The 15,768-nt window shown below is 41.9% G+C and overlaps 2 protein-coding genes across 26 annotated transcripts in view; one reads left to right on the forward strand and one right to left on the reverse strand.

Moving 5' to 3' along the window:
- The window catches only part of NUP37 (nucleoporin 37), a 31,789-nt gene extending 24,788 nt beyond the window's left edge, over positions 1-7,001 (reverse strand). For 2 of the 5 annotated variants that reach the window (XM_073323469.1, XM_073323435.1), the window contains exons 1-3: positions 6,899-7,001; positions 2,942-3,153; positions 653-777 (exon numbers count right to left, since the gene is read on the reverse strand). In XM_073323469.1, the coding sequence (XP_073179570.1) occupies positions 653-777; positions 2,942-3,097 (281 nt within the window). In that variant the 5' untranslated portion in view covers positions 3,098-3,153; positions 6,899-7,001. The other 3 variants (XM_073323446.1, XM_073323454.1, XM_073323461.1) reach the window with 3 other exon arrangements.
- Positions 1-15,768, forward strand: part of PARPBP (PARP1 binding protein) — a 151,547-nt gene that overhangs the window by 50,361 nt on the left and 85,418 nt on the right. For 15 of the 21 annotated variants that reach the window (XR_012156117.1, XR_012156118.1, XR_012156131.1 and 12 more), the window contains exon 1: positions 8,779-9,427. The exons of 1 other annotated variant lie outside the window; for it this stretch is intronic. Coding sequence is in view for 12 of the 20 variants with exons in the window: in XM_073323424.1 (XP_073179525.1) it covers positions 9,170-9,427 (258 nt within the window). In the remaining 8 variants the exon portion in view is untranslated. Of the gene's footprint in view, positions 1-6,956; positions 7,139-8,778; positions 9,428-9,763; positions 10,660-12,138; positions 12,605-15,768 lie in introns of those variants that run through there. 5 more of the 21 variants (XM_073323295.1, XM_073323323.1, XM_073323313.1 and 2 more) reach the window with 5 other exon arrangements.

The following is a 15,768-nucleotide window of genomic DNA, read 5'->3' on the forward strand; positions in this document are numbered from 1 at the left end:
CACAGCGCCAGAATGGAAAGAGGTGCTCTGTGGGATAGCTGCCCATAATGCACTGCTCCTGCAAATGTGGCCATGCCAGTGCGCTTGCAACTGACAGTGTGAACACACTGCAGTGCTTTCCCTACTGCACTCTCGGAGGGCTGGTTTAACTCACAGCACTCTACATCTGCAAGTGTAGCCATGCCCTTAATAAAAGCATAAAACCAGGTTTAATACTCTTTTACTGTAGTCCTACAGTTCTGTAGTTTCACAAATAACATCTGAATCTTGCCTGACATTGGCTTGTACCAGAAAGAGAATTTCATCCGGTCCTAATGCAGACTTGATTATTGTAGAATAGGGCATTACAAAGAGTCCTAGCAGTGTTCTTTCTAGACAGATTACAGAGAAGGTTAATTACATTTTATTTACACCCACTTTCATATTAATTATTTTGACTAATTCAAAACTGAATGGTTCTTTGAAAAAAGTAAAACTTAACTAAAGCCAAAGGGTGAAATTCTGACCCCACTGCAGTCAATGGGAGTTTTGCTATCGACTCCAGTGGGGCTAGGATTTCACTCAAAGAGTCTAACTTTACTTTTGCATTAAGGAATAAAAGGTGGACAGACAAAAGAAAAGTTGCTCTTATACTTAAATGTTTTTAAAATACCTTATCTGGGGAGGTAAAGCATCCAGTCTGGTTTCTGGACTCCATGCTATGGCATCGACTCTGATCCCATGATGAAACGTTCTTAGTGTCTCATACTGTATTCCTTCCACTTCTGTATCCTCCTCCTAAATATATAAAACATTGTAATAAACTAAGAGAGAAAATGGTATGCTATTATTGATCCTCCAAACAAGCCCTTCAGTTCTAGATTAGTGTGAATTAAGTCTTGTGGTGACCAAAAACTACTATTTGATTGCTTTTCAATAATGTAAGCTCCTCATGGGAAGGACCATGTCTTTCGATATGCTTGTACAATGACAAATCACACTTTGAGTGATTTTACAACATAAACAACAATAATAATATTCAGTAACTTGTGATAAATAAGTGAGTGGCTGGCCTCACTCCAGTTTCTAGTGAACAAGTAAGCATATCACAAAGCCAACACCGCAATTCACAACTTTGTTAGCAGTTTCAGCAGAAAGATAAAAACTCTGAATGGGCAAAAAGATTGAGACTGTAACTTTCAGAGATAGTAACTTCACAGACTTCAGGCACATTATCTGAAGGATATGGAAAAGTTTGCACTGCATCTGATCTTTGAGTACATATAGGATATTATTTTCAAGTGTTGTCCATTTAGGACCTTTGACAAGAGCTAAGAAAGAAGTCAAAGCACCATAAAGTCAATAGTATGTAGTAGGTTTTCCAAGCTAACTCGTTTCTAAGTTAATTACCGAGTGTTGTTAAATGTATGGAGAACTGCTATCACACAGCAGATAAAACAAAGGTAAATCCTGAACTGCGTAGTAAAGTGTATCTAAGGTAACCACAGAAACTGTTAGAAATGTACTGCTGTACTGTTTCAGCTACTAGCAGAAAAAGAAAAAAATCCTATGAATATATTGTTGTTATTGCTTATGCATTAGAAGGTCTAACAACATTTCCAATGTTCTACCACACACAGCCAAGTGCAAAGATTTTAGAAATTTGAGTCAAGGATAAAAAGCTCTCCCATAGGTTTTCAAACACGTAAACTAAAAAGAAACCTAACACTAAGATACCGTATGCCCCTTTATAAAACAATTTGTATTACTTGATTATTTATATACTTATGGGCTCACAGAACAGTATCTTAAAGTTTTATCCAGCTATTTGCCAACAGCAACTATGCAGAAATGTTCAGAGTGAGGATAGTGAAATAAAACTGTTTCTACTTGTAAAATTCTGTATGTCAATGCAGATAAAGCGGTATAAGAATTTTAAACATGTGAGTGCCATTCATTTGATATATTTTGTGGAGTTTTGCCACGTTTGGTAGAAATACTTCAACATTTTCCCCTCTTATCTGAGACCCTTTTAAAAGTGATCACTATTTTATGACATAATTTTTATCACTGAGTCAGTTGTCATGAAAAAAAGACACCATAGGAACTATATTCCACTTATCACAAAGTTAGGTCCTCATTTTAGGCCTTTCTTAACTATTTCTTAAAAAGCCAGATATATCTAACAAGAGAAAAATCATCAAAGCAAAATATTTGTACCACACAGGACACCAGCTCATTCTTTCCTTCAAAATATTATTTTCTGAAATATTGCAGCATTTTAATATAACTTATTTAGAATCAAAAATAATTTAATTCATCTCCGACATTTTGGGAGCTAACCAGAAACTTAACATGGCCATAAAACATTAATAATAGGTACCCAAAATAAAGATCAGGGCTCAGATTGCTGTTAAAGAAAAAGTTGAATAAAGCGTGATAAAACACAGCAGATACCCAATTACGCAAAGAATAGTGTGAACTTAGAATTGTTTAACTTTCCAGGTAGTAATTAATATCTTCGAAGAGATGCTGCAACAGAGATTACTTTCCAAGGAAAGAATAACTGCTTCAGTGTAAATCTTATTCACTGTGAACTATGACATTATGAAACTTTGTAGTAGCAGAATGAAAACCTCACAGAGAACTCTGTATAATTTCAGTTACAATGTGTTTCCAAGGAAAGAATAACTGCTTCAGTGTAAATCTTATTCACTGTGAACTATGACATTATGAAACTTTGTAGTAGCAGAATGAAAACCTCACAGAGAACTCTGTATAATTTCAGTTACAATGTGTTTCTGTGTGAAGCAGAGCTATTTGGGGAAAAAATATTAGACCCATTATAAATAGAGTAAAAGTGTTTTTGTTCCAACGTACTATTTTATCAGTGCCTTTTAAATACCGGCACTTTATTAAATACCGGGAATTAAAAAAATCTTTGATAAAAACATATACTAACCTGAAATCTGCAAGTCCCAATAACTACATAATTATTGCCACCATATGCAATTAGGGAACCTACATCTCCACTATCAAATGGATTGAATTCCACCACATGCACATAATCCTCACAATCCACAGTGTAGGTAGCGTTTCGAGAAGAGTCTTGCTTCATCTTCAATGGTAAAAATCAAGTTAGCACAGAGGTAACTTCTTCTGTAGAACATGGAGCTATATATCAAAATAAATATATATATATATATTAAAGAACTTGCTGCTACAGCAGTATATCAAAATACATTAGTTTATCAGCAGATACAACAACAAAACAGATGAGGTTGTCTTTAGAATCAATATTTTAAAAGTTAGAATGCAGTTCTACTCTTGAAATTATTATCTAAGATGACAACTTCCAGACATGAATTCTTTTCTGACTTGTACATCGAGAAAATTGTTCATTCCCAACTGTAGGGCCACCTTTGTAACCCCACGGTCTTCAAATTCAAAGGCAATAGGGTTGCATAACTAGAACTGAAAGTAGAATGTGAAGACCAGATGTAAATGAGGGCACTTGGCCTGCAGAATCTTTATTATTGATGATAAACAGCTATAATTTCAGTTCCCAGGCTGCCTTTGAAGGGTTGGTAGTTTGAAGGTCCCAGTATTAATTTTTTAAACTTATAAACTGGGCAAACTTGATGTGAAAATCACTGGTACACACGAGGAACTCAGACTTACTTTCTTCTGGTGTTGCCAGTAATGACTGCAGTACCAATTTAAACATATAGCTCATTTTTTGTTTAATATTACTTTTAGGGCTATCAAGCAATTAAAAACATTAATTGTGATTAATCACACTGTTAAAAAATAATAGAATACAATTTATTTAAATATTTGTGGATGTTTTCTACATTTTCAAATATACTGATTTCAATTACAACACAGAATGCAAAGCATACAGTGCTCACTTAATATTTATTTTTGATTACAAGTATTTATACTGTAAAAAAACAAAAGAAATAGTATTTTTCAATTCACCTAATACAAGACAAAGAAGTTTGTTTACATTTGCAGAAAGTAATGTTACCCGCTTCATGTTTACAATGTCACCTGAAAGTGAGAACAGGTGTTCTCATGGCACTGTTGTAGCTGGCATCACAAGATATTTATGTGCCAAATGAGCTAAATATTCACATGTCCCTTCATGCTTCAACCACCATTCCAGGAGACATGCATCCATGCTGATGATGGGTTCTGCTCGATAACAATACAAAGAAGTACGGACTGATGCATGTTCATTTTCATTATCTGAGTCAGATGCCACCCGCAGAAGGTTGATTTTCTTTTTTGGTCATTTAGGTTCTGCAGTTTCTGCATTGGAGTGTTGCTCTTTTAAGACTTCTGAAAGCAAGCTCCACACCTCATGCCTCTCAGATTTTGGAAGGCACTTCAGAGTCTTAAACCTCGGGTTGAGTGCTGTATCTATCTCTAGAAATCTCACATTGGTACCTTGTGTTTTGTCAAATCTGCAATGAAAGTGTTCTTTAAATGAACCACGTGCTGCTTCATCATCCGAGAGTGCTATAACAGGAAATATATGGTAGAATGCGGATGAAACAGAGCAGGGGACATACAATTGGTTCAGTCAGAAATTTAATTAACGCTTATTTTTTTAAATGAGCATCATCAGCATGGAAGCATGTCCTCTGGAATGGTGGCCGAAGCATGAAGGGGTATACCAATGTTTAGCATATCTGGCACGTAAATACCTGGCAATACTGGCTACAAAAGTGCCATGCAAATGTCTGTTCTCACTTTCTGGTGACACTGTAAATAAGAAGAGGGCAGCATTACCTCCTGCAAATGTAAACAAACTTGTTTGTCTTAGTGATTGGCTGAACAAGAAGTAGGACTGAGTGGACTTGGAGGCTCTGAAGTTTTACATTGTTTTGTTTTTGAGTGCAGTCATGTAACAAAAAAAAAATCTACATTTGTAAGTTGAGCTTTTTTGACAAAGAGATTGCACTATTGTACTTGTATGAGGTGAACTTAAAAATACTATTTCATTTTATAGTACAAATATTTGTAAGCAAAAATAACACATTTGATTTCAATTACAACCACAGAATACAATATATATGAAAAGGTAGAAAAAACCCCAAAATATTTAATAAATTTCAATTGGTATTCTATTAACAGTGCAATTAAAACTGTGATTAATTGTGATTAATTTTTTTCGAGTTAATCATGTAAGTTAACTGCGATTAATCAACAGCCCTAATTACTTTTGAAAATATATAGTCATTTTTTCTGGAGTCACTTTTCAGAATGGAATCAAGTTTTAACACTTTCTCCACCTCCACCCTTCAACAAGTCGTCAATCCATAAAAATACTCCCTAAATATAAAACTCTAAAACCAGATGAAACCAAAATCTCCACTGAATCTGCTGTGGAACTGGTGGTTGGAGTGAGCTCATGACAGTTTTCTTTATTCAGTCCACTGGCATTTGACAGTTAACAATGATGTGGAAGAATCCTCACATCTCCAACATATTCAGATCCCTAAGAAAACCATGTGCATGGATGTTAGATATCTCAGAGAGCTTTTCACAGGAGTAAAGGACAAAATCTTCCCTGCCCCACTCTTGTTTAGCTTACTGTGCAGAGGAGGACTACTATCTTTTAGTAGTGCTGCAAGCATGTTTGGATTAAAGATACTACAGAAATGCAAAATAAATGTCAGAAAACAGAATAGTAAGGCCTGTTCTACACTATGAAGTGAGGTTGATGCAAGTTGCCTTGCATCAACGTATTTGTGCGTGTGTCTGGTGGATGTAAGCACCTTGTTATATTGATACAGACACTGAGTCAGTTGGCCTACTGAGCTCCCCTCTGTTATCGCCCTGGAAAAAGGCAAATGTCGAGGCCTATGCTTCTCACAGCTTAGATTCCTCTTCTTATACTGAAAAGCATGATTGATGACATCATACCTACATTTGATACTAAAAGAAACCATTTTCCCCATAAAGATTTGTAGAAGGCCTATGAAAGTGCTGAATGTAAGCAAAAACAATCATCTAGTAACTTACGAGCACCAAGAAACTGATAAGGAAAGAAGATTGCAAGCAAAAAAGTCACCAATTGGGAGAAATAGCTATGCATATTTTTTGGCTCAGTTTCCTTGGTCACCTCTAGGTTAGTTTCCTCATCTATAAGGATAACAAATGTTGAGTGGGAACTCATCATCTCAGTGGGGCAAGAAATAGCAGCAGGAGGAACCTTAGCAGTGTTGCTAACTCTTGTGATTTTATGACAAATCTTGCCCTATTTGGTATTCTTCTCAAGGTCCCAGCTCCTGGAGTCAAACAAAAAAGCTTGGATTCTCATCTAAAGGAAGTTTCTCTGGTTGCCGAAAAAACCCTTGAAAACCACGAGCCAAACACATCCGGGAGACTCAAAACCCACAGGGCGAATTTAAAGACACCCCTCCTCCCAAAAAGAAAAGGAGGACTTGTGGCACCTTAGAGACTAACCAATTTATTTGAGCATGAGCTTTCGTGAGCTACAGCTCACTTCATCGGATGCATCCCAACTCTACTGACGATCTGAGGCCTGACTCACGCCTTGTGAACGGTGGGGGGTGGCAGCAGGGCATTACTTCGCTCTCTGAGAGCGCCCTGGGCACACGGGACAACGCAGCACCCGGGGTGCAGCAGCTGGGAAAGGGACGAAGCATGGAGGCGACACAGGGGCGAGGGAAGCACGGAGCGGAGATTGGGCCGCGGCCGGCGGGCGGGGGCAGAGCACAAGGCCAAGGGCTGCCGCCCAGAGCACCCCAGACAGGGCAGGTTCTACGGGGCCCCTTGTCCCGCGGCCCTGACGGGAGCTGAGGCCTGGACCCCAGCGGGTGATCGCTGGCTGCACCGAGCGGCGCACTCACGCGCGGCGGCGGCGCCCCCGCCGCCACCTACGTACATCTACGCCTCCCTGCCGGCCTCTCTCCCGCGAAGAGTTTGTACGAGTTCGTGGGCACTTCCGGCCTCAGCGCCTTGTGTTTCCGGGTCAGAGGCTACTCGCTCTTTGGTTGGGCAGCTGCGGGGGTTTTAAATGTAAACCGCCGGCGGCGAGGCGCGTGCGAGGGGGTAACTAGGCAACCAGGCAACCGACCGCTTCTCCCTTCGCTCGGGGCCGTTCGAACTGCCTCAACTGCGCAAGGTAGCTCTTCCCTCCCGCGGGGAGAGGGACCGGGGGTGGCGGGTACAGTCTGGGAGCTGGGGGGTCCCTGGGGCTGGAGTCTTCCCTGGCCTGGTCCTCGGCGCTGCCCCCTACCCTGGCCCGCCAGCAGCCATGCCCCCGCCGGACTCGGGCAAGGGGAGGCGGCTGTGGCCCCTGCGCTCGGGCGGGACCGGGCTGTGCTCGAGCTGCCCCCAGAAGGGCCAGTCCCTGCGGCTGACTCGGGCAGAGTCTCTGCGCGGCCTCTTGCTTCGAGGGGTTCGTGCGGGCCTAGCAGCCGCCTGGCTGGCCGGGGCGAACTCGCGGGCTGTGACAAGGCGATGCCGAGCCAAGTGTCCCTCTAAATGGCGTGGGGCCACCGGTGACTTCCCCGCCCTCCTGGGGCTGTGTCCGCTTTTAGCAACGTCCTAACCCTGTCTCCTCAGCAGGGCTGGATTTCCAATTAGGCACAGTAGGCACGTGCCTAGGAGTGCCTAAAAGTTAAAAATGGGTTAAAAGTTTCAATTTTTATGGACAACAGGAAGGTGCAGCCTTGTCTGGAATACTGTGGGCAGAACTGGTCCCACTGTCTCAAAAAAAAGATACTGTAACATTAGAGGAGCGTTCAGAGAAGGGTGATGAGAATGATTAAGCGCCTGGAAACATATTCATGAAGGTTTCAGAGTAACAGCCCGTGTTAGTCTGTATTCGCAAAAAGAAAAGGAGTACTTGTGGCACCTTAGACAGTATGCATCCGATGAAGTGAGCTGTAGCTCACGAAAGCTTATGCTCAAATAAATTGGTTAGTCTCTAAGGTGCCACAAGTACTCCTTTTCTTTTTATATTCATGAAGACAGATTGAAAGGATTGGGATTGCCTGCTTTAGGAGATGAATAAGAGGGGACATGATAAAAGCATATAAAAATGAATGGTATAGGGAGCTTCTGTTTTCCCTGCCCCATAATACAAGAAAAGGGGGACATTCAATAAAATTAAAAGGTGGCAAATTCAAAACTGAGAAAAGGAAATAGTTTCACACAATGCGTGTTTAAACGGTAGAACACATTGCCACCGGAAGTCAATGAGGCCAAGAATTTAGCAAGCTTCAGAAAGAGTTTCGCTATTTATATGGATAACAAGAATAATGGAGTTAGCATTAAACCCATGTTTCAAGGTTTAAGCTGATTGCTAGTTATTTGAGATCCTGATGAGACCTAATGTGGGGTGCATTTCTGCTTATTGTAGAGTTCTTACACCTTTCTGAAGCATCTGGTGCTGGCTGCATTAGATGCTGAGTTATATATACTTGATCAGACCTGAAGTCTGGCAGTTCCTATGATGATTTTGTACAGGCAGAACTAGAGGTGGTGATGGATGATGCAAGTGCCTTGTCACCAGAAGTGTTTCTCTTCTGGGGGATGGAAGAAGAGAGGAAATACAGTTTTGTGTGCCACAATGAGTGGCTACCCTTATAGCAAAAAGAAAAGGAGTACTCGTGGCACCTTAGAGACTAACAAATTTATTTGAGCATAAGCTTTCGTGAGCTACAGCTCACTTCATGCTGTAGCTCACGAAAGCTTATGCTCAAATAAATTTGTTAGTCTCCAAGGTGCCACGAGTACTCCTTTTCTTTTTGCGAATACAGACTAACATGGCTGCTACTCTGAAACCCTTATAGCAGAGGATTTCAAACTGTGGGGACCTCTCACCAGTGGTGCAGAGGAACATTCCGGGGGGGGAGACGGGACACGGACGAGTGGTGATGCCAGGCGGCTTGGGCTTCAGCCTGGCCTGATGGGGTTCGGGGAGGGAGTGCGCCACCTCCACCCCGGCTCACCTCTTTTTGTCTGGGTTGACGAGGGTGCAACCAAAAATTTTAACTCAAAGGGGTTTGAAAACCTCTGCCTTAGAGTCTTTTTGCATAAATGGTGTATTTTAATTTCTTTATGGGGAGGGGGAACTATGTAGATACAAGTCAGAGGGAGAAATCATAGCAATTGCATTGGGTTAAGGAGAATGGCGAGAGATTGATAAATGTGGGGTGCCTTGCCCCCAAAGTGTTACTTAGAAAATTATGGTTTTAACACTGCATTTATATTTATGGACTTAATTCTCTCTCTCTCTGTGCTCCACTTCAGGAGTATGGCTACCTTTCAGCAAAAGATCTTAAATATGCTCAAGTGTTTTAGAAGAGAATGGTGCTTATTTTCAGACTCAGAAAGGACTACTGTTTGTAGTTCAGACTGCATGATGATGGCTTTACAGCTATCAATGGCTGAAGTCAATAAACAGGTTAGTGCTCTGTCAATGGAAGTTGTTGGGTGATCAGTACTTATGAAAACCAGGCTGCTATGTTTAGGCATTAATAATATTTAAGAGCCTTAACTTTAGGCACACATTTTAAAATATTGGACTTTGACTTTTGTATACCTAATTTCTCAACTTCAATATTATAATAATTTTTCTGAGGTTTGCATTTTTCATATACCTTCTCAATTTCTCCTTTTTCCTTCCATGTTCCTTCTGACCACTAGGGGGTAGATTCACAAAGGAGCTTGGTAGTGGTGATGCTGAGTGTTGCCACACCTAACATTCAGGTGCCTAGAAAATCACTGGGATTCCCATAGCTTGAGTTTGGTGCCACTGTACAATGAATGTACAATGGAGATAGAGGCTACTCAGAATGGGAGTCACAAAAACTAGGATGCTAGGGGCTCATTGCCTGAGGTGCCAAACTGAGCAATGTGTGCGAAGTCTGCTTTGTAGATACTCGGGATAAATCCTGGTGTTAGGTGCCTGTGACACTGCACCACATATTCATCACAGTGATGATATATGATTGACATAATTCACTTTATGCAAGATAAGTAATGTGAGATGTCATTGGAAAGGTTATGATTTACTGAATGATTATCCTATTTGAGTGCATGTATCATTTTTGTATCTGAAGTTAGGAAGATTGACTATACATTTGTATTACAAATGTGTTTTATGCCTGGGGAACACCCACTAGGCAAAAGGCTCAGTCTAGGTGGATGGCTGTGAAAGGCCCATTCAGGTTACTGAGCCATTAGGAAAAAAACAATAGGTCTTAGAAGAAGCTTATCTCTCACCAGGGTGGGGGTAGGGGAGACTTCCTGAGGATGCTACAAACAGCCGCTGACTCATGGCTGCTATGACACTACAGGGACATGTGATCAGGTCACCTGGTGCTGGACTCCATCTTGGGATATCAGTGTTTTTTCCACTGACTGGCATGGGAACCAAGTTTTGAAACAAAGGGTTCCTGCCATATGAAAAGGCTATTTAAGGCAGGAGAGGTGACATCATCATGGTTCTTCAATGACTCCCCACCCAAAGAGACTCTTGGAAACACCTGAGGAACAAAGACTGAACTGGCATAAATGCTGGACCCAGGCTAAAGGGATTTTTAGCCTGTGAATGGAACATCTGGGGATTCCAAGCTGTAAACCAGTGCAGCTTGCCTGTTAAGAATCTGCTGCCTGCTTGTATCCTCGCTTAGGGTGAGGATTTGCTATTCATATCCAATATACTACATAGATTAAGCTTAGTTTGTGTGTTTTGTTTATATGCTGGGTAATCTTCTTGCTATCCAATATAAATCACTTAAAATCTATCCTTTTTGTAATTAATAATCTTTTATGTTTTAATCCAAACCAGGTGATTTGATTTAAGGTGTCTGGGGAAAATCTCAGCTTGGTTACCACAAGTGTACCTGGCCCTCTTCACACTGAGGGAGAGGTGGACTGGGATTAAACCCATAAAGTGGTCAGATTTGACAAGGGAAGGCTGGTACTACTCTGGGGTCCTAGGTTGGGAGTTAGTCTGCATGTAACTGCAGCTGGGTGTGTCCCTACCTGTGTGACTGCTGCTGAAAGTGCAAGCTTGGAGGGCTTTGCAACTTGTCTCAGCAGCACTGTGTGAGAGGGAGCCCAGGCTGGTGAGGCAGAGGGCTCAGTGGTACACCAGTTTCAGATGGCACCCCAGGAACCTGTCACAGTGCCTATACTCTATTAGCAAGAATCTGGAGTGAGGAGGAAAGAAGGAGCAGGAGGACCTCCCTCATAACTTTTAGCCCATGGTTAGGGGGCTCACCTGGGATATGGAAGACCCCCTGTTCACACCCCCCTCCTCTGTGGATTAATAATGAAAGCATCATGGGGGGGGGAAGGCAAGAAGAGGGGCTGAGAGAGAGGAGGAAGAAGAAACAACACATAAGCATGAGTGACTCTGTAGCCGGGTGGTTAGAGTACTCACCTAGGAGGTAGGAGACCCAGGATCCAATCCCCCTACTCTAATAACTTTTTAAAAAAGTATTTATCCAAACTGAACAACTTCAACAGGGAAGACTGAGGGAGTCTCCCATCAGAATATCCTGTAGCAACCCAATGGTTAGGGTACTTTACCTCAGAGGTGGCTGATCACTGTTCATAACCCCTATCACTTCAGGCGTGGGGATGGGATGGGATTTGACCTGGGATACGGGAGACCCCCTACTTGAATACTTAATTGCTGGCCTAAAAGTTATAAGGGAAGTCCTCTTCCTCCTTTCTCCCCTCCAACCGAACCCCATGCTTTGTGTGAATTCACCTATAGGGGCTTGATCTGATTGGTGAGTTCTGAATATACTTCCTGGATTGGGCCCCACAGGAGTGTTAGGTGGAAGAACATCTACCTGTCTTCCCCCAGGTCATATACTGGGTCATGCCTATACTACAAAATTACGTTGACTTAAGTTAGGTCAATCTATAGCCACTGCAGTAATTAAATAGTCTCTTGTGCCCACATTATGCTTCTTCTGTTGGTGGTGTGCGCCTCACCAGGAGTGCTTGCACCAATTTAAATGGGGCATTGTGGGGGCACTGACAGCTGGAGCCCTGCCGCCCAGGGGTAGCGGGATTCATGCTGTCAAAGACAGCAACAGGCGATTTAAGCAATGTCGTGTTTACACAGAGACTGTGTTGACCCTACTACATCAACCTAAGCGCTATCGCGGAGGTGGAGTTATTAAGTCGGTGTAGTGGGCAACTTAGAACGGTGGGAGCAACATGATCGTGTAGACGCTTACAGAGTTAGGTCGACGTAAGCTGTCTTGTGTCAACCTAACTCTGTAGTGTAGATCAGGCCTTACTCTGGGGCTTACGTGTCGGGATGCTAAAAGGGAGGCTGCAGTGCACATGCACCAGTTAATTGTCTTTTTGTGCCTTATGCACCGGGAGAAGACTGAGTGGTTTTTCTTGTTGTCCTCTTCTTCTGTTCCTTTTCCATCACTTCTCTTAATGAAGCCCCAGATTTGGATCTCACTGGAGAGGTCAGAACATTGCTACTGCTGTGGCCAGGACAGTACACTGAATGATGGCGTCGTAGCTTAGCCCACTGTAGGTCAGTCTGACCAGCGTGTGTCACTGATACAGCAGTCTCCTCACTGAAGGGTGTCTGTTGGCTGAGGTGAATGATCAGTCTATCCACTATTGCCTGTCTTTTTGATTATGTTTACTGCCTAGTTAAATGATATTAGTGTGGGTGATCTGGTGTGCCCTCACTCATGCTAAGGAAGTAAATTCTGTTGCATTATACTCTCTCACTTCAGAGATATTGTATAAGCTCAATCCCCATTAAGGAACTTGGCGAGCTGTACTTTGTCTTGTTTGGGGTTTCATCTTTTTTTTTCTTTTTTCTTTTAAATATCTCCATGAGGGCCAAAACACAAAGTGTGATCCCATAACATGTAATTAACAGATGTTTGTATTTTATTGGTACATAACTTAATTACTTAGTGTGGTATGAAATATTTTGAACACAAATAAATACTAAAAAGCGGTGTTTTAATGAAGCTCAAAGATCATGCATTGTGACAGTTTGGGGAACATGTCTGTGTCTAAATATGAATTCCTCTGTTTTATAGCATTTAATTGTAACCTTCAGAGTGGATTTAACTTCCATTTTTGTAGCAGAAAACAGGCGAAGTCTGGGAAACTGAACCATGGCCATCAACAAGTCATCAACATTGATTAGCTCTACCCCAGAGTTAGAGGCAGATCTCTTGACTTCTAATAACTCTTTGTCAGCAATCCCATAGAGGGTTGCAGGAAGGAAAATCCCAGCAGAAGGACAGGACCAAAGAAAAATTGTTGCTGTTTCTAAAAATGATATGCTCTTTAAGCAAGGGGAGCTATGTCATTTCTAGAACCAGAAATCTCCACAGAAAGAATGGTGGCAGGAGGGACCTGGCCCCCCTTAAGGACTTGAACCAAACCCAGAGACTCACAACAGGGGTGAAACCAGTCTAATGGGGACAGTATTCAGGAGCTTTGTTTTGCATAGCTCTAACTCTTGCAAATGTGTGTGTTTGCAAAGCCTCAAAGGAACGTGTATTTCTTGCTTTAATATCACATGATCCCCAGAAAGTTAAACTATAATCCAGAGTGTCTGTGGGGGTAAACTGAGAGAATGCATAAACTACTGGGTTGGTTTGGGAAACTCAGAATGGGCCTGAGGGAAGAGAGAAGTTGGGATTTTGCAGTCTTCCTGCCAACGAGGGGTGCTGGGCAGTGAATCTGCATCTCAGTGGTATGCCTGAGAGGCCCAAGTTAAACACCGATCTTGGCTGCTGCTCAGACAAGGTTATCTTGAAACTCTGGGGGATCCAAAGTTTGGATCCCATACAGCAGAATGGTGACCATCTACTAGAAGGACTTTGCCAGGGACAGGGCTATAACATGCATCTCTTTCCATCTTTAAACAACTTTTACAATAATAGCAGTTGCCTTGCTAACTAATTAGCCCTAGAAAGAACCTGCAGTACCTGTGAAGTCTCTTTATAAAAATAAACCCTCTAAAACCTGAAAAATTAAGATTTAATCCTAGAATGAGCACAGCCTCTAATAAAAGTCCAAAGAGAGTATGTGTGATATAATATACTAGTAAAAAGTGCAACTGAAGTGCTTTTAAAATGTGTAACCCTTGTATTTCACAAGCATAAAACAAGGAAAGCAATCTTCCTGATGTCTATCACAGAATGAAGGCACTGAACTTTTTGAACTTCCTTCAGATATTAGCCAGCTGGCATGTGCTCCTAGCAAAACATTTTCTCATTTTTAAAAAGCACAGCCTCTCTCAATCAGTTCTATGAATAATAGAATATACTGTCATGGTGGGCACCTGATCATGGAAATGGATATCTGAAGTGCATTTTTATTTGGATTTAAAATGTTTTTACAACACCAATATAAACACTGTTAATCTCTGCAAGTTCTTGATCTTGTGAGAAGGTTTTGGCTGAGTTATACTGAAGTCTTATTTTAACTAGTTACATTTGAAGGCATTTATTTCAAAACAAAGAGAGAAAACACTTTGTCTACTGCTGTTTTAATTGGGTAAAGGTTTCACAGTGACTAGCCTTATGAAGGGGTTTACATAGAAAATTTGAAATAGGAATATTAGAAAATATATGTATAATCTTTCATATAAGATGCCTTATTTACTAATCTGCAGAACAATGTTCATGTCAGTAGTACTGAAGTGTCCTAATCAATACAGTATGTTAAAAACAAGGAAAATTAACTTCTATTATTAGTAGGTCAGAGGTTTAAAGCCAATCCTGGCTGGTAGCAATTGATAATGTTAATATATGACTGCCATTTAAAGATTTAGTAGCCTGTGTAAAATGAGTAAGATATTGTTCAAAGAAGGTGATCCAGTAGGAACCATACTGTGGGCTTGTCTAAACTACAAAATTAAGTTGACTTTATCTAATTTGACCTCGAGCCCCCAGAATTATTGAAGTCAACTGTGCGTGGCCACACCATGCTCATTGTCTCGATGGAGTGCATCCTCACTAGCAGCGCCTGTATCGATGCACAAAGCCATGCATTGTGGGTATCTATCCCAAAGTGCGACTTGCTGTGGTATATTTTGGGAAGTTTGTGCAATGCCTCCTGGAACCAAAACACTGTCGCAGGAGAGAATGGGAACATTGCGTCGGCATCCCATGATGCACTGCGCTCCTTCCCTCCTATCAAAAGCAAATAACCCAGTGGTTTTTGCACCTTAAAACTGCCACGTGTACATCATAACCCCAGAAGCATGGAGCCTACTCAGTTGTGCACTCTTGCTATGAGCATCTCAAACACCTCGCGCCTTCTCCTGCAGTATTTCCAGAGCTGAAGTAGGGTCTGCTGCATGGAACATAGTGATGTCCTGCAAGTAGCCCATCTGCAAGCCATTGAAAAAACAATTCACAGTTGCTGTTGGCAGTCACAGAACAGCTGCACTCGGAGCGCCGTTTCTGGTCCCGCAAAACAAGCACTGACCGCTGGGACCGCATCATTTTGCAGATATGGGATGACGAGCAATGGTTGCAGAACTTTCAAATGCAGAAGGCCACCTTCCAGGAACTTTGTGCAGAGCTTTCCCCTGCCCTGCAGTTCAGCAACACAAAAATAAGAGCTGCTCTGACAGTGGAGAAGTGAGTGGTGATCGCTATTTGGAAGCTTGCAACCCCAGACAGATACAAGTCGGTGGGGAATCAATTTGGAGTAGATAAATCAACTATGGGAGCTGCTGGGCACCAAGTGTGCAGGGCCATTAATTGACTTCTGCTATGAAGGGTA

The sequence above is a fragment of the Lepidochelys kempii genome, chromosome 1 (assembly GCF_965140265.1).
Source record: "Lepidochelys kempii isolate rLepKem1 chromosome 1, rLepKem1.hap2, whole genome shotgun sequence".
Taxonomy (NCBI): domain Eukaryota; kingdom Metazoa; phylum Chordata; order Testudines; family Cheloniidae; genus Lepidochelys; species Lepidochelys kempii.